The 22163-nt window shown below is 37.4% G+C and overlaps 2 protein-coding genes across 3 annotated transcripts; both read left to right on the forward strand.

Annotated features, from left to right (window-relative positions):
• Nucleotides 1-5943: 5943 nt before the first annotated feature.
• On the forward strand, nt 5944-19982 carry LOC121420333. The gene is made up of 2 exons (XM_041614920.1): nt 5944-7051; nt 18385-19982. The coding sequence occupies exons 1-2, from the start codon at nt 6334-6336 to the stop codon at nt 19269-19271; spliced, it is 1605 nt and encodes a 534-aa protein (XP_041470854.1). The 5' UTR covers nt 5944-6333; the 3' UTR covers nt 19272-19982.
• On the forward strand, nt 7976-14774 carry LOC121420334. Of its 2 annotated transcripts, XR_005970743.1 has the most exons (5): nt 7976-8205; nt 9447-9539; nt 10197-10339; nt 11579-11666; nt 13055-14774. XR_005970743.1 is itself a non-coding variant. In XM_041614922.1 (4 exons), exons 1-4 carry the CDS (start codon nt 8137-8139, stop codon nt 13217-13219), a joined length of 411 nt encoding a protein of 136 aa, XP_041470856.1. In that variant the 5' UTR covers nt 7976-8136; the 3' UTR covers nt 13220-14774. The 2 variants fall into 2 exon arrangements, 1 of the variants encoding a protein (XP_041470856.1); XM_041614922.1 differs by lacking the exon at nt 10197-10339 and having other exon boundaries at nt 11579-11662.
• Nucleotides 19983-22163: the final 2181 nt, after the last annotated feature.

The raw sequence follows: 22163 nt of genomic DNA on the forward strand, positions 1-22163 counted from the left end.
AAGGTTAACATAATTTGGCATTTTGTTAGTTGAATAGCAGGAAATTTCAAGCTACATGACCTAAGCCTGTTTTGGGGTAATCTTCTTTTCTCTTCTTCCTCCCTACCTTTTCATGGGGGGGGGGGGGGGCAGCGACCAAGAAGCCCCATTGTTCATGCATATATATTGGACCAATCATACATGTATGTATACGTCTGTAAATGTGTATGTTGCTTATTTATGCATATCTTATACAGGTAGTTACTTAAAAAGAAATGATGAATAGACTTGTCTGATCAAGAGTGCAATATCTACATGAATGTACATTTTTAATTTTTCAAAGAACATGGAAATCTTCTTTTCTGAATAATGAAATATTAGAGAAGAAAGGGTCAAAGAAAATAAGATGTAATACAAACTGCTCAATTTTATTTTGCACTGGTATTTTCTGTCTGATAAATAATCCTTAAATTGGCGATGCAAAGGACATATTGATCAATTTTCTACTAAATTCTACATGTACCTTTAAGTTTATTTGGAAAAAAATGACAACAATCACGATGATTGGAAAATATTGCAGAGCTGCCAAGTAGTACTGATTTTCCATATTTAGTACTGAAAATAGAGAAGAATACTGATTTTTAAGTTTGTGTTGTCCTATGGTATTTCTTTAAAAATAATAATTTCCTCACCAAAATGCTGATTTTCAGCCTTGAAAATACTGAAATGTTCTTGTTCAGGTTGGCAGCTCTGTCATTGTTGCAAAATAGAAGATATAAAATAATCTGCTTATAAAAAGAGGACTTTAAAGATCTCATGTCACAAAGGTAACAAGTTTTTATATGGCCATTGAATATTTATTATTTGATCAATGTGAGCAGAGATGCATGTGACTTGATCTATGTTTGTTGCTAATGCTGCATCTCCAAATCGCAGGTAGAATATTTGTATTGTTATTGCTAACGACATTAAAAAGTAGGTTAAGTATGAACAGGATTTATCATGTGATTTGTTCTGCATTATGCTCTTTTATTTTGTTTAATTCTGATGAAATTGTGGAAACGTAAACATCTTGGAAGATATTGTTGAGTAGAGAGGAAGGAGTGTGGAAGAGAAAGAGGGCCGGCTGTGTAAACCATTCACTCGAGTTAAGGGTCTGAATGTGCAGCCTACTCATGCCTTGTGCACTGAAAGCGCTCTCGCTCCTGTGTTGAAACCGCAAGTTTTGTATGTGCTAGTCTTTGCATGGAGACACTTGCTGTTCAAATTTTCAATCAGGGTCTGTGCCTGCAGACTAGAGGCTGACAGCGTGCAGATACCAAGAGAGAGGGGGGGGGGGTGAAAAGTATGGAGAGGCGGACAGTGAAAGAGGGGAGAGAGTTAGGGATAAAGAGAAATAAATATGTGGAAAGAGAGAGAGAAAGAAAAAGAGGGTGGGGGGGGGGGGTCTGCGATTTAAGCCCATGAATGAGGACAGGGTTGGTGCGAGAGAAATGAAATGGTGACAAAAAAATTACAAGAGAGAGAGAGGGAATGATTATTAACGAATAAAGATGGAGAAAGGAGATGAGAAAGAAGAAGAGAAAGGAGCAGATGACATATAGGAGCTTCGTGGAGAATAAAATGTGGGGACGAAGATCAAAGGAGAATGTGGCGTGATTTCCATAAATTCTACGGGCGGGGGTTAAAGTTCATATCAAAGGAAATAATACCAACGCAATTGTTTGGTTATGACGTCATGTAAAGCGTCATAAATGTTTGATTAACTACCATGTCAGTATGTGGTGGTGCCTAGCTAGCACTCATATATTCACGGTCTTTCACATCTGAAAATAAATTTGAAAGCATTTAACGACACACAAGAAGGAAATGATAAGACTTCCTGAAATAAGATCACTATATATGATATATTTTGTGTTGTGATATTTTGTTTCCTCCTTTCATAACATAGACCAATATGAATATCACTCTTTTTATAGTAAACATGCCTTGCCATTTATCTTTGTCTATGTTTATTTAGTCTCATCCCAATGTAGTCTAATTCTAGTTCGTCTACTGTTTGTCCCTGGTCCTTACAATTTGGTCTTAGTGTCGCTTCCATTTACCATTTCGTCCATATCCAGTCGGGCTATACACACATTTCTTCTAAGATTACACTCGTGTCTATCATCAATTAGACTGTCATTGTACGATTAGATATGAAACATTTATGAACCAGAATTTTATTTGACAAAGTGCCAAGTAATGAAATAAATATATAGACGTATAAGTGGATATTAGACAAGCTGGTAACGAAATAACAGTTAGTCCAGGTGACCATTAGACCATGTGGTGATTAGACCATACTGATACTGCTAGGCCTTTAGGCAAAATTAAGAATTGAACTACCTGAGTAAGTAGATATAAACCAATTTTTTCAAACAATTTACCAATATAATATATCAGAGAGAATATAAACGGTTAACAAAGGTCATGAAACAATCTGCCGAGCAATATGCATCATTCTAGATTTTTTTAGATCTGCTTGCTGTCTTTACACTAATGAAAATAACCAAAAGATGAAAATAAAATCACAATAGAAATGCGGATGATTTGAAAATGATGAAGAGCTATTAATTATGCCAAGATGGTAGAAAACAAGGAATACATCAATACGGGCTCCAGCATCTTTAATTTTAATTGATTTCAACATTATTCAGAAAATAATGAATTTGTATTTTACTTTTCCTTTCCTTTTCTTCTTTTTCGCTTTTATATAGTCGGAGAGGAAAATTTTGGCGTCCATGGACCCTACATAGCCCCCCCCCCATCTGTACAACAGTGGTGTAGACAGATAAAATGGTACTGAAGCAGGAATATCAGGGTCCCGTTTTATTAAGACTTGTCGTAATAACAAATTTGCTATCAGCCAATCAGATTGAAGGAAATTATCGTAGCTTTTACTGTTAGTGCATTTTTTTATTACAACAAGTTTTATGAAACGGGCGCCAGAATGGCCTCAATAGGTTTTATTTTATATTTTTCTCCAATCAATGACGGTCCCGATGGGGGAGGGGGGGGGGGCTGAGACGCGCACCCCTCTATAATTTTTAGAATCATCTAAAGCTTAATATCAATGGAGTAAAGTCTTAGGAAAATATATAGTCACCTGCTCTATTTTCAGATTTGCTCTTTGTGTTGCCTCCATTTCGAAACCCTGAATCAGTGATGATGTATCCAGCATGGGGAGGGGGCGCAAGAGACGCCGAGCCCCTACTTTAAGGAAAGTCATTCATCCATTAAAGCTGCATAATTATTTTTAATGATAAGAAAAAAAAATATTCAACTGCCCCTCCTTTATTTTCGGATTTGCTTTCCGCCTATACTGTATAGGCCTACGGTAGGTAGTACCTCGATTTCGAAATCTTAATTGGATCCGCCAGAACCAGACGAATTCGATATATAGACCCTTACATGCTTTATTTTCATCAAATGAACAATATAAGCCAGATAAGGTAGGCCTATTAATAGATCAAGCTCGGCATCTCAGACCTATCTATCATTGTCGATTTTTCAAAATGTTTATTCAAATCATTAGGTATAGTGGTATTAGGTGAACGCACAAAAGAGGTATACAATGGAGGAAATTAAAATGATAATAACTCCGCGCGAAGCGCGGAAGCTAAAGTGTTTTATCAATATTTCTTGCCTAATATGGGTCCCGAGAAAAGGGTATTCTCAAAGATATATTGAAACTTTCTTTGGAAAGATCAGATTTAATTACAAACAATTTAGCATCAGTGCATATTTTTAACTCGCAAAATAGAGGAGAAGATTCCTCCCCGCGCAGAGCAATTAATGAAACTCTGAAATTTCAAAGGGCGGACGTTTCATCAAATACAGATATTTCTAATACCCAATCGGCTCTAATTCAATTGATATTCTAAGATTATTGAACTTCATTACAAGGAAAATAGTGCGCAAAAAGTTGAAACTTCTGTGATTTATTGAAATTATCTATCTATATAAAAAAGGATGCCTAATTTTTTTTATTTATCCTGAAGCGCTTCATTTTGAATATAAAGAAACTTAAGTGTCATTCAAAATTTCAAACTGAGGGCGCAAAACAGGACACGAGATGAATGTATGCAGGGAAATGACATGAAGTTTAATACAATTTGATAAAAAATATTGTACTGTTTTTTATTTAATACGACACGAATTCCATACCTTCCTCTTTTTAGATTAGGAACCTGTTTGCCCCCAAATTATGGTTGTTTAGTAATGAGCTGAAAAGCGGGAGAAGTTGACTTGGAGGTGACGGCAGAAACTGATATAAAGATTTTACCCGCTCGGAGCCGACCAGACCAGAAGTTGCGCGATCAATTGAAAAAAAAGATAACTTCATATATTTACTTCGGCCTAAACTTACTCAAATTCATGCCCTAATGTATACAATTTTAACTTTAACTGGCAAGAAGCACATAGCTGAGGTGGAAAAACAGGGTTAGAGCTAAAGGTGGGGAACAATGGAGAACTTCAATATTGTCATTTAACCGCGCGCAGCGCGGAAGCAAAATTCATATATGAATTTAGAGCAAGAAGAGTGAAGGAGTTTCTCTTTTGAGAAAAAATAAAGACTACAAAGAAAAAAAACACAAACTACCTTTCTTCCCTTTCCTCCCTTCCCTTTTCCTTTTCTCCTCTCTTTTTTCCCTTCTCTTTTTTTCTTTTTGGGGACGGTTTTTTTTTTGGAGGGGGGGGGGGGCGACCGCCCCCCTGGCTACGCGCCTGGCCTAGTATACTTTACATATTTTGAAAATAGCGCACAGAACCTTAAAATACATATAATTTTACCTATGTTATAATAAGAGGCCAATATTATTGATTTTATATGTATCGAATATGTTTTAGGGTTCAACATGGAAAATTTTTAACCATTATATGTCAAGTCATGTGACCTAAATCTATAAGGTGTCCACGATATTCTCTCTCCTTATTTCGTATTCATATTTACTGTGTGTTTCACTGTAAGTGTCCTGATAAAAGTGTTTGTAAAGTTGAGAATGATCCGATCCGGTGTGGCATTAGCCTATATGACCATTAAATTTTGAAACTTGAAACAATTGAAATGAATCTGCGCCGATTATATTTTTACTGCCCCCCCCCCTCATGGCGCAAATATGGAATGTCTCCTGGTTACCCTCGCTCGAACAAAATCAGTGCCCCCCCCCATTAAAAAAATGGGATGCAATTCCATATCGATACAAGCATTTTGGGGGGAGGGGGTGATGATAAAAAAATCACGAAGGAGCATGAGAACTTTTGATTGGCATTGAAAAACAAGTGACCTTACATACTGTGACCCCCCCCCTCGCAATTAACGCCCCCGGATCCTGCTCCGCCACGGGGATCATCGCTCATGCAGGACTCACAACATCTATTCTTCTCTCATTTCTCTCATTTGGAATCCCGTCTGGAATTCCCCGGGAATTTGGTCTCAACGTTAGTCGCTGTGCAGGGTAAGGTCTAGGCCTATACCTAATTTAAATCGATTTAACTAGCCATGTGAAGAGGGTTCAAAATTTAGGGCTTTCGACCTTTGTCCAAAGACGAGCCGTACATTATCACGTGAATGCACAAGAAGAAACACCGGCGGTCTCCGACCTATTGTGTTCACAGCACGAGGTCTGCAAACAAACACTAACTCATCATGTGACTCTCTTCCGCGCTATAAATAGCACATAACGTAGGCCTGCTAGTCTTGTAATACAAACACTTTCCACATCAAAAATAACTTTACATACTTGTTCTGAGCGCAAGTCTATCTAGGCCTACCTTGAGTTGGATTAGAAAGAGAAGAAATACAGAAAACTTGATCTACAACTATACTTTGCAATCAGTAGGCGCTTTATTTTTAAATTTCAGAACTGTTTTCAGACTCTGGCATTACGCACTGAATGTGTTGTAGACTAGTCCACCTTAGCCATTGATCTTTTATGCAGCAGTCTTGTTGTCTTGAACAGTGACTAATAACTTGTCTGTTTCTGATAACCGTGTGTTAGCAATATCAGTTCAGTCGTGTTATCATATCATTTGATCATTGAATAGCAATACTATCCAACGCTTTGACGTAATACTGGTGGATTAATGTTGGATAACAGTGGTCATACTAGGTGTACGTTTGTTGGACGTAATCGTGAGCAAGAAGTTTCATGAGAACCTTCGAAACAGAATCAGATTCAGAGACTGAAAACAGGTGGTGTTCTCGGAAGTTAATTGCACAACCCATCTCAAGCATAAAGGAAATTCAGCATAGGCATATCCTGGATAATTGCTTCAATAAGTGGTATTTTAATTCAATGCAGTTCAATCATGGATCCGGATAAACCACGGCTGGTGGACATAGCGAAAGGGACGGCTAAGGTCGGCGGATCAGGACTGCCCTCACCGAGTACGTCTTACCCTTACCCGCCGAACGACCCCGGGGCCCAACCCATTCAATACCCCCAAGCGTCGGCTCCTCGAGAGGACCAGTGGGATGGTTACCAAAACATGCATCAGTCGCAACTACAGCAAGAACACGAACAACATCAACCTACAGTAGCACTTCCCCCTCAACCTGAACAGAAGATGCAACCACACCCACAGCAAACTCCACCACAGGCAGCAACATCTTTCCCGCCTTCAATGCCCCAGCATCAGGCGCAGGCTCCACAACAAAATTCAAGTCCCGACCCAACGTCGGAGTCTGACCAGAGTTTGATGTCAAAGCGACCCCCGATTAAAGTCGAGGAAAAGTCCCTCCTCGAAGCTTACATCCTGTGCCTCCCCCTTGGCTTTCTTGGACTGCACCACTTTTACTTGGGACGAATCGGCATCGGGTTCCTCTACTTCTTCACTTTCGGGGTGTTTGGAATCGGGTGGATCATTGACTGGTTCAGGTTGCCATGGCTCGTCAAGAAAACCAATGAGAAGAGGAAAGCTGATGCGGAGCGTGGCTACATCCTCTATGGAGGACCGTTTGATGAATTGTATGAGAGGAGTCTGTGCTCCGCCTACATGTTCTGGCTACCCCCTGTTGGTATTTTTGGTGAGTACATTAGCCCGCCACCATCAATTTCATCGCCAACAAATAACAAATAACATGCAGCATGATGTCAAATATGACTCTTAACTCAATACGCAATCATTTAATTATTGGTTTAAAAATGTATGATTTTATGAACCCTTACATTTTACTCGGTATATCGATGACGCTCTGATGATGATAATGATGACGATGATGATGATTGTGATATGGTGACAAATGGGATGGAAGATGATTATGATGGTAATGGTATTCAATTCAAGCAAAATTGATGGTCGACGACTATGATGACGATGCACTGGGGATGATAGTAATGATAATGATGGATTGGTAGTGATGATAATTACGATATGATGATGGTGGTGATGATGATGATGGTGATCTCTGATGATGGTGATGATCATGATCATTTATCACCGATCACCATAATATTGATATCTATATAAAGTTTTTACAATTTCCTGAGAGCAGGTCCAAATTTTGTATTAAAAGTTCTTTTAATATTCGTAAAAATAATTAATATACCATGAAATATTACTTCTTTTCGCTTTTAACATCCTATAACATTTCTGTTATGGAACATATTAGTGATCTTGTATTAAAGAGTTGAACCGGTTACCTGCTGATTATTAGGAACTGTACAGTTTTTATCAGTTTAAAGTACGATGTATATATCTCTTGATAATCTGGGTGTAGTATAAAAAGTGTTCTATAAAACTATCATGAGTTATCACGTAGGTGACCAGCCTACTCATGTTGTGTGTGTGAGGGTGTCCGTGTGTATGTGTTGCATATTTGTTCTTGCTTTATATCTGTCTTTTATTCTTATTACACTGTTAGACCGCTGTGTAAAATCGGTGCTGTGTACGAACGGTTGTGTATTTTTTTTTCACAACCCTGCGTAATCTTACCCGAGTTACGTTAAATATTGGTTGTGTAAAGAGTTTTCTTCAATAAGAGGTTACGATTTCACGTCAATTCCCGCCAAGCACCCCGTTTCACAACAGTTGTGTACATAAATTTACCACGTGACTTGAGACAGCCAATCAGCTGTCATAAAAGTTTTACGCAAACTTTTGATATCCAAAATGGAGAGTGCCAAGGAATTGCTTTGCGATTGGGGGTTCGAGTCACGTCAGCCGTCAAAAATTTTGAGGGTAAGTGTGATTTTTGGAAGTATTTTTATTAAGAAAGTGTAATATAGATTGTGATGGATCCGAGTGTGGTCGAATGTGGAATTAAGTAAGCTTGCTTTAGCTACAGATCTAACGTTAGAGAGCAGTGAGTTGGATCGACAGTGCATGACTGAGTGCGAGTGGTGCGTGTGCGATTGATTGGCTACCGCGTATACAGGCGCCGTACCGGTACCTGGCCTTCTCAGTCCGCAGCTGGTCGGCGATGCGAATTCAGCGGTGCGGTATTCTACCTACCGCATGGTTGAACGAACCACTTATCCGGTGTACAAGGTTATGAATAACTTTGTCCTGAGTTATACCATGGTCACATTTGTTCTACGGCGGCCCGGCCGTACGGCGAGTTGAAAACAGTCGTTTTAACATTTTTGTACCAACTAAATATACCGGTAGGTGCATGGTTTGAATAAAAATGAATAAAACGGCTGTTTTTGACTCGCCGTACGGCCGCCGTAGAGCAAATGTGACCAAGCCTATTAGTAACCCCTGTGAGGTGAAATAATGTGGGTAATGCTTGGCATATTTTCTCTTGTTTTGGGGATAGACTCTATGCTTGAAGTTGAAGCCTTAATTGTTTCTAATTCTATCACTGTCACTCAGTTCCAATCTAACTTAGATTGAAACTGTGATACTAGTCAAGTGTAGAAACAATCAAGGCTTCAATTTCAAGCATTAAAGATTCGCCAAAATTCGACATGTGCCGCCTAAGTTGGATGTTTTTTCTAGATCAAGTTAGGCTTTTATGCAATATTTTTTGTTCTAAAATTTCTTTTCAGAAAATGATGTTTGCAGCAATATTTGTTAAATATATTTGTCTATTTTTAATTGCAATGGTCATTTTATAATTCTATCTCAATAGGTAATAAAATCTTGAAATGAATCGCCATGTTTTACGCCCATCATTCGACATCCCCCGCCTTTCATTCGACATTCAAATTAAAGTCAATGCGTGCTGCTGAATTGCACCGCATGCGATGTGCAACCCAGAAGTTGCCGCGGCCGTTCGCTCCCGCATTGCAACATCTCTTGATAAATTTGTTTTACTCTAACGTTAGAGTTACAGTTAAAGATGGCATGAATAAAGTAGAAAACTTAAATATGTGGCAATATATTTTGTTACTTGTCATAATTTGGTGAAAATGGCATGGATCTCACTTTAGCTGTAAAATGTCTTTTAAAGTGATTTTTGTACTTTGTAATTTCAGAGGCCTATGGAGCTGAGTGAGGATGAGGATCCAGTTTTGCAAGATAAAACGACACCAAAACCAAGAAAGAGGGTCAGATGCCCCTATGAATTTGTAAGTATTTGTAAGACTATAAATATGAATGTGGGGTGTTAGATCTACATGTATACCGTTTGTAGCTAAATCATTCCATGTACATGATTCAATTGATTGATTGCTTTGACTATTTTTAAATTGTTTTAATGGTTAAGCCTACGGTAAAACATGATGGTGGGCCCCAAGTCTGCGCACCTAACAATTTGAGTTAAGATTTAACATAAATTTTTTCTTATTTCACAAAATATTTTGGTTAGTAATGTTCCTTATATTATAAAGAGTAAGTGTACCCAATTTCTCATTGAAAAATGAAAGAAAATATAGAATTTCCTTGAAAAAACCTCGGGCAGTCATTTTCAGATTGAAAAAAAATGGTATAACCCCATGTCTGCGCACTCATTCACTTTGCACACGATTCAGGAATTTTTTATGAATACCTGTCTATGTATTGCATGTGTAAAGTTCATGCTTGTTGTGTATCTTCTTTTACTAGAATCGTGCAGATAGGTGGGTGCGCAGACTTGGGAGACCGCGCAGATATGGGGGAACTGACCATACTTGTTTATAGATCTTGCCCCATTGATGTTATATGGGTCATAGAGGGCTGTTTGGCTGAGCTATATCAATCAAAATGATGATAATCATAATAGATTTATGAAATTGATTTCTATTCAGGATGTTGAAAGCATCATTTTGAAAGGTAGAAACGGAAGGGGCTTGCTGGAGGCATTAACTCGAGGACGGGTTCTAAACAACAGCGAGAGAATTCAACTCAACCGAGTGTTGGTTAGCCATCTAATTGAAGAGCATTGATGGAAGTAAGTGTATTTGGGGGTTGAATTTGCGCCTATTTCCTCTGCATATCTCTTCGATCAGTCATTACGTCCCCTATAGATTGCTGCACGCTCAAAATTCTGTATTTCTCACCTGTTTGAAGCTCAGATTAAAAAGAAGGGAACCTTCACTCATGCCTTGCCATCAACATGAAATAACCTCACTCAAGTGATTAGAAATAGCAGTTCATCTGGCACCCCAGACTTTTGCTTAATTATCCTGAAATGCACCAAGTGAAATTAAAGGGCTAGTCCATCCCAGAAAAAATCCCCAGATTCAATAGAAAAATCAAACAAGAATAAAACTGAAAATTTCATCAAAATCTGTTGTAAAATAAGGAAGTAATGACATGTTCGTTTTGCTTATTTTTCACTAAACAGCACAACTCAGTGATATGCAAATGAGAGAGTTGATGATGTCACTTTCTTTTTGTGTTATTGTATGAATAATGTAATATTTCAATTTTCACAGATTTTACAATAAGGCCCCTTTTGGTTGAGCCACAAAACGTTAAAACACTGGCAGTTCCACTTGTTCAGGAAGGAATAAAACTTTGTTTATCATGACAATGAGGAGAAAATTAAAATATTCCATATTGCATGTAACAAAATGCAAAAGAAATAGTGAGTGGCCTACATCATCAGTTGCCTAATTTGTATATCTACCAGGATGTGCATATACTGTAGGTAATTGTCTGTGAAATTAAGTGAAACTTTGAAATTTTCTTATTTTACATCTGATTTTGATTAAACTTTCAGTATTATGCTTGTTTAATTTTTCTCTATTTATTCCAATCAACTTTTTATTTGGGTGGACTTGTTTATATGGAGATTTTTGTGTAGAAATTTGCATGGTTAAATTTGTTTAATAATTATTTCTTACAAACTTCAATTCACACTTGTAGTTCACGTATGAAATGCAAGTGCCGGATATCAGCATGATTGTGATTTTGGCAGACGAGATTGGAAGGCCCACCCACTTACATGTAGTCTCAAAAAGTCCAAACCAGCCCAATTTTTCAAGTTTAAACATATTGTTTAAATGGGGATACAGTTCATTATCTCTACCTCTTAATATGACTTTACCTCTTTATTCTATTGTACTTCTGATCATATTTTCAGTACATGTTATTAATATTTTTGGCAAATTTCATCTTTTGCATTTTTAATCAAATCAAATCTTGTTTTGTATATTCAATCTATTTTACACCTATTTTTTGAAAGCCCACCATCACAAGTGAAGGAAAGCCTTGCGCACAGCCTTGTGGATCAATTCAAAATTTTGAAGGACATCAACGGAATCACAGGATATGTAAGTATCTTGTATTCTTGTTTTGGGGTGCTGTGGAAGCAAGGATAGCAAACATAAGAAAAGCAGCCCGAAACAATAGCCCTTTGATGTAAAACAATGCACTAGTTGAACTTTTAATTTGGTCTCAAAAGATGCTCGAGACTTGAAAGTATAATCTCTGTGAGCGGCACGGTCAAAAAATTTCGGGCAGCGGAATTACCACGGAAAAGGCAGTGGAGGCCCCCCCCCCCGCACCGTGGCCTTTTAGGGTGAAGAGGAGATTAATGGCAGAATTGTTGACTACTGTGGACCGGAGAGCAACCCTTCCAGAATCCTTGAATTATTTATAATCTCTAAAAATCAAATGGTGTGCAAGGCACATTTTGTTTATCTTGACATCCTATCACATTATAACTTAGCATTGCAGTAAAAAATTGAAGGGTGGCCGTCCAAAAAACAATGTTGTGTCAATTTCTATGTTATTTTGGACAAGGAATTCGTTTTTAACAACAATAAATGGATAAATACTGTCTTTTAACTTAAAATTTAACCCTTAATTTTTTTGGGGGGGTCAATTTCCTGTCCGGTAATTTGTTCAAAACTTACTACCTAATCAGCCAAATTCCTGTTGACAAAAAAAAGAAAACCCTTCACCCGATCCCGGGGTGGGGGGGCAGTCAAACATATTGCTGTACACATGCGTGACCAAAAAACGCGTTTAAAGGGGTGTTTTTTTTTTCAGTTTTGGACGTGGTCCGCGCGTGGACTTGTTAAAGGTATCAAAAACACAGATTTTCAAGAAAAAGGGTGGTTTTGAAAGACTGGTTAATGGTCAATCGCAGGGTCAAACATATTCAGGGTATGTTTTTCCCCAAGGCTTTTTTTTTAAAGACTAGCCAAACGTGTTTAGGGTATTTTTCCCCCCAAGCTTTTTCCCCCGAGATCATATTTTGGCTACAACTTGTTTAGGGGCCAAGATATTTATTTTTAAAATTTATGTATTTATTCATTTATATATTTACTACTTTATTTTATTTATTTTTTTTTTTGTGGTGGGGGGGGGCAATGTGACTTATATTATTGAAACATTGCAGGCTAATAGCTTGCCAACACAGTTGCAATATGATACTAAACATGTCATGGTAGTTTCAATAGTTCTGTTAACAAGGAAAAAATAGTTTACTTCGAATTCAAGCACAAAATGTAACTAAACCACCTATTGGGGGTGCAATCCAATATGACATATTTTCTTTTCTGTGTTTGTAAAATGTTGATTTAATCTCATTATGTGTCATTTATTGAGAAGCTGAAAATATATTATTTTATGAAAACAAGAACATTTTGATCATGACAGAGTAAATTGCCTGCACTTAGTCAACTTTCCCTTGAATCTCATCTGTTCAATACAGGAAGGAACATCCATTGAATATTATTTGGCCGATCTTGATGCAAAGGATCGACCACAGCCTTTCTTGTTGATCCTTGGAGGCACCCGGTGGAAACCGAGCCAGGTTTTGTCATTGTCGAGCGTAACACCGTCCAGTGTACATGTACTTTCATCACGCAAGCTATAGATGTCTGCTTTAAGTTAACCTATGTGCTGGATGTTGACTACCACACCCAGTGTTTTCCTGCATGGCAAATGCTCCAGCAATTGGTGTATGAATTGCCTCCCGGTGCTTTGAGTGGTGTTGTCCTGCTCAGCTTTTGAACTTTGCTGGGCAACATCAAGAAGGAATTTTAGTCTGAATAGGCAGCATTCAGTACTAAGGAAGCAAGTAACAGTAGTTTTGTATTAAATAGGCGATTTCTCTTGGTTCTCCTTGTTAATGATTAAAGACTTAGACCGTAACCAAAACTGAAATGGACAAATCATATACCATTTGAAAGCTTATAAGCTACTTAACACAGAAAAGCAAGTTTTGTTTCACAAAATGAGCATTTGGGTTCAGGGACCCCAAATGCTCATAATTCAAAAGCCAGGTGTCATTACTCTGTTTTGCTTCACAAAATGAGCACTCCAAATTATGGGGGGGGGGGGGGGGAATCAGGTTCTGCAGATACATTGAATTATCTGTTCCCATAATAATTTGTCACTTGCTTCCTTTTGACTAAACAGTATTTCATAATTCAAAAGTCAAGAAATATTACTTTTGTTGCTCACATGTCAAGTACGTCTCGTAAAGTAAAAAAAAAATATTAAAAAAAGTTTTGAGAAAGCTGTCACTTCCTTTTTTCAAACCATGACAGAGTATCAATGTGAAAATGACAAAAACTCATCTGGATGGATATCTGGACTAAATTGCAACATATGTGTTGACACACATACAAACAACCTGGTATTGTTTATTTATATTTTTGCAAATGTTTACATTGTTTATGGATGAAAGTTAAATGGAATATGATAGCTAAATGTGAGAGTTATTGGTTATGTCACATCTGGATCAATCAAGGACTTTGAGATGGGGACTGCCTTTTTACTTTCCAGCTCATATTTTTGGCTTATATGAAATTTTCTCATGCAAATTGCCTGTGATCCTCTTCAAGTTGTAACAGTCATGAAGCTTTTGATTTATCACTTCTCCCATTAAAATTGGCTGTTTTCAATGAAAAGAGAATACAGCAAAATTTAAGGGTTATGAACAAGGAAAAACGTATCAACGGGGCCTTAATTCATAATTGATAGGTTAAACATATATGTATTTAACATAGTTTGAGATCAGTCGAAACTGGTTTATATTACTGCAGATGTTTCACTGAAATATTGTTGCCAAGTTGTCTATGTAGTCAAATATCTATTGAAAATTCAACAATGCAGAGAAGTCAAACATTGTATAGATATTACTATAAAACGGATTAAGTAGCTGAAAAATTGTTTCACTTTTGTGTCCAACTTCAAATGTCATCAAAATGTATCGATATGTTTAAACATATCTACATATCTATGGAATATGTAAACAGATTACAACCTCACAGTCCATCACCAATAATGCCTTCTTTTCTGAGAGCAACATGTCCAAGTCCTCAAATATTTGAGTGCATGCTGGATATAGTTCAACCCTAATATCCGCCGCGCGAAATTTTTTGACCGCGTCACTCGATGACTTTTTACGTTCAAGTCTCTTGCAACTTTTGAGACCAGAATTTTGACCCCCCGGTACGCGGTTCCGAAAATACACAACATTTTGTAAGTGCATGCAGACCCCAAATTACTCAAAATCATGAATTTGTGTACAAATCCAATGCAAATGGTGTTTTTAGCCAAAATTCATATATGTATCATTATTTTTCCTTTTACTGCTTAAAATCAATTAATTTTATCTTTTTTATAGTCAAAATAAAGTCCCTGACGATTTCCATTGAAAAAACAATGAAAAGCAAAAAGTCGAAAAACAAATACATAAGAAATTTAGAAAACAATAGAATACATAAGAAAATGAATATGATGTTGAAATGAAATTGATCAGATGCCTATCTAGAGTATGTGAAACAAAAATTAGCATTTTAGGGGCATTATTTTATTAATTAGAGCAAACTTAAGATTTTATGCATAAATTAATGAGCATTGAGATTTTTTGCAGAATTTGATATAGTTTTTTAGATAATGCCATGGGTAATGCGTGTGCCAATTTTCGTCGCGATCGACGGCCGAATTCATAGGGGGGGCTGAATCAGCCCCCCCCCCCCCCCCCAGTCTTCTTAGGCGTTGAAATAGCCCAGTCTATTGAGGGTTAACCCTAAATAGACTGGGCTATTTCGACACCTAAGAAGACGGGGGGGGGGGGGGGGGGCTGTTTCAGCCCCCCCTTATGATCTCGGCCGTCGATCGCGACGAAAATTGGCACACGCATTACCCATGGCATTACATACAAAACTATAACATCAAATTCTGCAAAAAAACCTCATGTCTCATTAATTATGCTAATTTATGCGTAAAATTATAAGTATGCTCTAATTAATAAAATAATGCCCCGGAAATGCTAGTTCTTGTTTCACATACTCTAGTTGGTATCTGATCAAATTTATTTTTAAAAAATTCAGCATCACATTTATTTTCTTATGTATTCTATTGTTTTCTAAATTTCTTATGTATTTCCTTGTTTTTCGACTTTTTGTTTTTTATTGTTTTTTCAATGGAAATTGTCGGGGACATTATTTTGACCGTAAAAAAGATAAAATTAATTGATTTTAAGCAGTAAAAGGAAAAATAATGATACATTTATGAATTTGGGATATAAAACACCATTTGCATTGGATTTGTACACAAATTCACGTTTTTGAGTAAATTTGGGTCTGCATGCACTTACAAAATGCTGCGTAATTTCAAAACCGCGTACTCGGGGGTCACAAATCTGGTCTCAAAAGTTGCGTGAGACTTGAAAGTAAAGAGTCAGCAAACGACGTGGACAAAAAATTTTGCACGGCGGATTTATCGCGAAAAATGTTGAGGGGGGGGCTGATTCAGCCCCCCCCCCCGTCTTTTTAGGGTTAATACTTAGATTGGCATTCTTCATCTCATATTTTTGCTCCATGATGTTAAATGTCTTCATGCCATTTTGGGATTAAAAAAATCAGTGATTAATAGTGGATATTTACTTATTATAATGCTAGGCTTGGTGATCAGGAATTGGTTTTCTTGTTTTTATTTTCTATATAAAATGAGAGAAATTATGGGGGAAAAAAATAAAACCATGATATGAGCCCTCTTTCATGAAAAGTTATATAGACTGATGTTATTTTATTCAGTATATGAATTGCCTAAGAAAATAAAAATTGATCGTTCAGCAATTGTAACAGTATAGAGCCCTGTATAGTCTAGAAGCAAAATATAGAAAACTTAAGCACGCTGTCAAATTCGTTTTAAGAACATGCAAGTATATTCAGTAGTATATAAATTGACCAGTAGCACAGGCTGACTGGATTTGTTGAATTAATAGGGCAAAAATAGTTTATATGCAAATACTCTCAGGAAACAGGATCAGAAAGTGTCAATTATTTTATTTAGAGAAAGGAGTGTTGCAGTTTTATTTACTTGTACGATATTCATTCTACTGACATGTAAATTCAGTGTGAAATTGCTAAATATTCCTTTAAAAATTGTGAAAGTACATGTTTGTATACTTTAAAACCATTGAAATTGGTTAAATTGATTTTATTTACGGTTTGATGTATTGCATGAAAATGTATTTTTGATGCATTTGGAAGAACGTATGGAATTGATTTATGAATGGAAATAAATACTGTACATCATAACACACAATTCTTTATGTCTGTATGTATACATGTATGTGTCAAAGAGTGGCCTGTCTAACACAATTGGTTGTGTAAAATGAAATTTCAACAACTCATGTGTAAGTTTTAAGCAACTACTGTGAAAAACACCTACACAACCTGGATGTGTACAATTATGGTTACACAATTCATGTGCAGAAAATTTACACAACTGATACTTAAAAATGTACACAACCCGGGTTGTGTAAAATGAAAATTCAACAACTCATATGTAAGTTTTACGCAACTACTGTGAAAAGCACCTACACAACCTGGCTGTGTAAAATTATGGTTACACAATTCATGTGTAGAAAATTTACACAACCTGGCTGTGTAAAATTATGGTTACACAATTCATGTGTAGAAAATTTACACAACTGCTACTTAAAAATGTACACAACCCGGGTTGTGTACAGTTTTACACAACCGTTGCTGGGTTCATATATGATGCAGCGGTTGTGTAAGAATTTACACAGGTTGTGTAAGATTTTACACAGCCAGATTAACAGTGTACTATAGTATGTTCCTTCACTGTGTACATCTCATTTATTGAAGGGCCCCACTCACAAGCTCTGCTCTTTCTGGGGTCCTCGAAAACCTCTCATATATGTTTATCCTTTTGTATCATCTGTTCATTGAATTGTACTTATATATCTGTTTTTTTTTAAATAAATTAAAAAACGATTGATCCCATCATTGAGCTATTTATAGCTCCATGATCCCATCAATCTCAGCTGTATGGAAATCCATCCATACCATTTTTTTTCTTTAAGAAATTTGCACAATCTCCTTAGTAATCAAAGAGAATCACACTGAATCTCCAAGAGAGCGATGTATGAATATACATCATATCTAGAAAATATTTTGAACAAATTTACATACATGTATCTATGTAAATATTTCTGGCTTTCCATAGCTGTGGTTGATTGGACCAATCGCAACTCTTTGTAATTTAAGACGGGGCCCAGATGAAAACGAAAGAGCCATGTTGATGGAGGCTAAAATTGATTTACTTCATGTCCAAGTCATCTCCTCCGGCCACATCGGATATTAACAATGTCTAAACATGAGTCCAAGCATGTCACAGTTTCACTTGATAATGATGATAAAGATAATAATATTGATAATATCAGTAGTGATAGTACTTATTAATAATAATATTACTTCATCATTCCTTGAATAAACTTTAGAAGAAAAAAAATAATATCTGTCTTACAATATGCTAAAGAAAGATTTAAAGGAAATATTTAAAGTTGAATTTATGATAACCATCATTAAATAATCAGGTAATAACTGATTTATAATTTTTTAAGATATGATTTCTGTTTTCAATATACCAGACTAGCAGTCATTTATACCTGCATAATTATCTTATCCGCTAATGGTTGTGCCAAAGACTGCATCATGCAATAATTGAAAGACAATTTTGAAATGGTAGACATTCTCATTCTCATTCTCTTTCATGCAGGCGGACATCACTACTATCTTGGTCGTTTTGGTTATGGTGTCGTCTACAGTCTGACCATGGGTCTCTTCGGCGTTGGTTGGCTCTTCGATCTCTTTCGTATTTGGATCCTCACCAGGAGAGCCAATCAGGATATCCGCACTTTGCGCTCAGGACGTCCTCTGTCGTCGAACCCAAGCGAACGGATGCACCTTGATGATGCCTACTCCCTTGCGTTCCCGTTGGGATTCCTTGGACTGCATCACTTCTATATGCGTCGTTGGATGTTCGGCGTCATTTATTTCTTGACTTTGGGTTGTATGGGTGTCGGTTTCTTGGTAGATTTGTGTAGGATGCCGTACTTGTTTTACAGGAACAAGGAGGAACTGAAGAACAATCATAAGAAGTTCCACGTGGATGATGCATATCTGATGTGGTTTCCTCTAGGGATCCTGGGAATGCACCACTTCTATCTTCACCGTTGGGGATGGGGCTTTGCCTACTTCTTCACCTTTGGTTTATTAGGCATTGGTTGGCTTATTGATATATGCAGGATCCCGCGTCTTGTCAGGTTCGCCAATGAACGCCGAAGCAGGGAGAGTCTGCTTGGAAACCAGTACAATACAAACGGCTCTCCGACATGTCACTGTGAGGGCGCCGTCCACCCTGATCATGGCTCAGGACAGACGACATCATACCAGTCCATCCCGGAGGCACCCGGACAAGGTACCATGTTAGTGTATGCATTCCCGCTCGATCAGTACGGACACCCCATCTGGTCAGAAAGGTCAATCTGGACACAGGACACAAGCGGTAGAACCGACCCTAGTTCAACGACTCCGACGCATTGGCAACCAGGGGTGAACAGTCCAGGACCAGCCGAACCGGCCACCACCCTACACACCAAGTAATAGTGCAACAAGCTAGTATTGCATAAAACATGTTTCTTCATACTAGACAGAAACCGACTTGACACTCTTGACAACACTTGATGAAACTTGAGTTAATGTCTCCTCAGGAACATATAAAGACATTGAAACGAAATAGAGACGAAAGACGGATAACAGAACAAGCCAATGTTTGTGATAGCCAGGTGGTCGTAGGTAAGAACTAGTCTGCAGGCACAGACCCTGATTGAAACTTTGATCAAGTGTGTCTCCACGCAAAGACTAGCGCATACAGAACTTGCTGTGGGTCTTCTGTACACAAGGCATGAGTAGGCTACAATTCAGACCCTTTACTCGAGTGAAGGATTTGCATTGCAGACTAGGTAAGAACTACGGTGTGTTGTAGTTTCGACCAGCGAGAAAGAGAGAGATGGTGAGAGGAAGAGAAGGGGGTAAAATAGTGAAATAAAACACAGGAATGTGAGAGATTGAAAGACAGATGTTGGGAGCAAGAAAAGGGGTAAAGAGAGGCAAAGAAAGAGATGGGATGAAACTGAAAAGAAAAGGAGTTAGAGGGGTATTGTAGAAATGTCATTAAGGTAATATTACCCGGAATTTGATAATCATGTTTTGCAAAACTTCTCTGTTCTATTACTTCTATAACATAACTTTACGCTGTAGATTGTAAATAACATTGTGTACTTTCATAAGATTTGTCAATATTTACTTATATATCTTAGTACTTAAAAATGAACTTCAAACGGGTGATATGTCAACATGATTGTGTTGACATAATAGTGGTCTAGATTAGAGTTAGTATACAATGCAGACTGCACCACCAACTTGTTTGAGAGGGGGAGGGGTCGCAGAACCAAAAGTATTTTTGTTTTTATGTGCCTCTTGGTTTATTTGCGAGGCATTTTTTATTCATTGTAAATAATGATGATAAATTTCTTTTAAAAGGAGAATTACTTGCCTAAATAATGAAGAAATGGTAGCACAGATTTGCCATATTCAACGAGACAGGTGAAAATGATCAAACACTATGGCCCGAATTCACAAAGGTGTTTTTGAAAACCCACGGTTGAGTTCATGGTTTATGCAGATTTCCTGTATAAATTACGCTTAATTTAGCGCGTATACGGCGCGTGTATGAAAAATGTCTAATGCTGATCCGCGCTTTTGTCACAGTGCGCCAAATTGACGGCTGTTGCCTTGGTTATCTACGCAATTTTATTCACGAGTCCAATGTTTTTATTCATGAGTCCTCTCTTCAAACAGTGGACTCATGAATAAAATAGCGTAGAGAACCATGGTATCGGGGTCAATTTGGCGCACTGTGGCAAAAGCGTGCATCAACATTGGGCATTTTTCATACACGCGCCCGATACACTGTAAAATAAGCGTAATTTATACAGGAAATCTGCATAAACCATGGACTCGACCGTGGGTTTTCAAAACCACCTTAATTCGGGCCAATAATATTTAAATGATCGTACGTATCTTATCAAAAGGTAGATCGTAATACGTCGAAGGATTACCCATTGCAGGGGCCGCGAAACGGGGGGGGGGGGGCTGGCTTCATCCTCATTGTTTTCCAAAACTGCACAAAACGTAAAAATGACCATCTGATTGTCATTGTGTGTTTTTTTTTGCATGCTCATGTAGCCCCCCCCCAAAAAAAAAATGGCTTAGCCCCCACTTTCAAAACTATGCCGCCGTACCTTCAGCATTGCTTGTACTCATTGCAAGTCGAGTAATTTAAAGTGACTTAATCAAGAGGCGAATGTTTTTTTCTAAGTTCTATTCATGATTGTAGATTTTGATCCCCCTCCCCAAAGTAAAAAAATCCATCCACATTGTGAACAGAATCCTGTAATGCAAAGCTTAGCGCTTGATCGCATGAGGGTTGATTTCTTTTTGTTCTTGTTTTACTTTATTGTTGATTCCATTGTTAATTATGTACAAGCAATCGTAAAAATCATCTTTACAATCAATTTCTAACCTCTCTACGATTCCCGGGTTCCTCGATCGAAAAATGGGAGGAAACAACAAAGAAGGAATGCAATTCTTTATTTTTAATTTTATCATATTATTATATTCCTTTAAATTTTGTTTTCCAAGAATGTGAAAATAAGGATTGGCTGTATACTTAATGTGTTAAATAATCGTTTGCGTAAATTAATTTCTTACAAGATTTTTTTTTATATATGTATGATAATTGATTGTGATTAAAACAAAATAAGAAAAAGATATTATTTTCAGCCTGGGTCCTGGAGTACTGCGTTCAATTCGTCGTATATCGATAAGTACCGGTACTAGTACCGGTACTTGAGGTGAGGTTGATTATAAAGAATGATGGTCGTAATTCGTCACAACTCTTTCAGTTTCGGTCAAATATATGATATCTTAAGTGCATTTCAAAAGCATCATCATTTTGTTCTACATGAAACAAAGAGAGAGAAAAGTGACGACTGGATATGACAGCGTGTTTTCTTTTCTTTGGGGCTGAGGTTTCGGATACGGATCATGATCTGATGGGACTGCATGTAGTTATCAGATCGTCAGTATGTCGGTCAAAGCCATGGGTGTCGATCAGTGTTCTTGGTTGGGGGATATGACTGACAAAAAAAAATGTTCTTCGCAAGGGATTTTTTCTCCAGTTTAGGGAGGGGAGGGTGGGTCATAGGTGTAATGAGTCTAAAATCTTTAGTGTCTGACAGGCGTGAAGGGCAAAATATTTATTTTAAAACACCTGCGAGCGAGCGAAAATGATCTCTTAAATTCAAAAATCTATTTTTCTGATAGATTTTGACGTGGTATTTATAATGATATTTATAAAAATACTAATATTCATTATTTTATACCAAAGGCCCTGGGAAATATTTTTTAAATAAGGGTGCTGGTTTGGGGGGA

This window comes from Lytechinus variegatus, chromosome 8 (genome assembly GCF_018143015.1).
Source record: "Lytechinus variegatus isolate NC3 chromosome 8, Lvar_3.0, whole genome shotgun sequence".
Lineage (NCBI taxonomy): Eukaryota > Metazoa > Echinodermata > Echinoidea > Temnopleuroida > Toxopneustidae > Lytechinus > Lytechinus variegatus.

Bases quoted from the DNA above. Each gene is read 5' to 3' on its own strand.
- LOC121420333 (XM_041614920.1), top strand. From the start codon at position 6,334: ATGGATCCGGATAAACCACGGCTGGTGGACATAGCGAAAGGGACGGCT. The intron at 7,052-18,384 runs GTGAGTACATTA...TCTTTCATGCAG, and splicing joins ACCCCCTGTTGGTATTTTTG to GCGGACATCACTACTATCTT.
- LOC121420334 (XM_041614922.1), top strand. From the start codon at position 8,137: ATGGAGAGTGCCAAGGAATTGCTTTGCGATTGGGGGTTCGAGTCACGT. The intron at 8,206-9,446 runs GTAAGTGTGATT...TTGTAATTTCAG, and splicing joins AGCCGTCAAAAATTTTGAGG to AGGCCTATGGAGCTGAGTGA. The intron at 9,540-11,578 runs GTAAGTATTTGT...ATTTTTTGAAAG, and splicing joins TCAGATGCCCCTATGAATTT to CCCACCATCACAAGTGAAGG.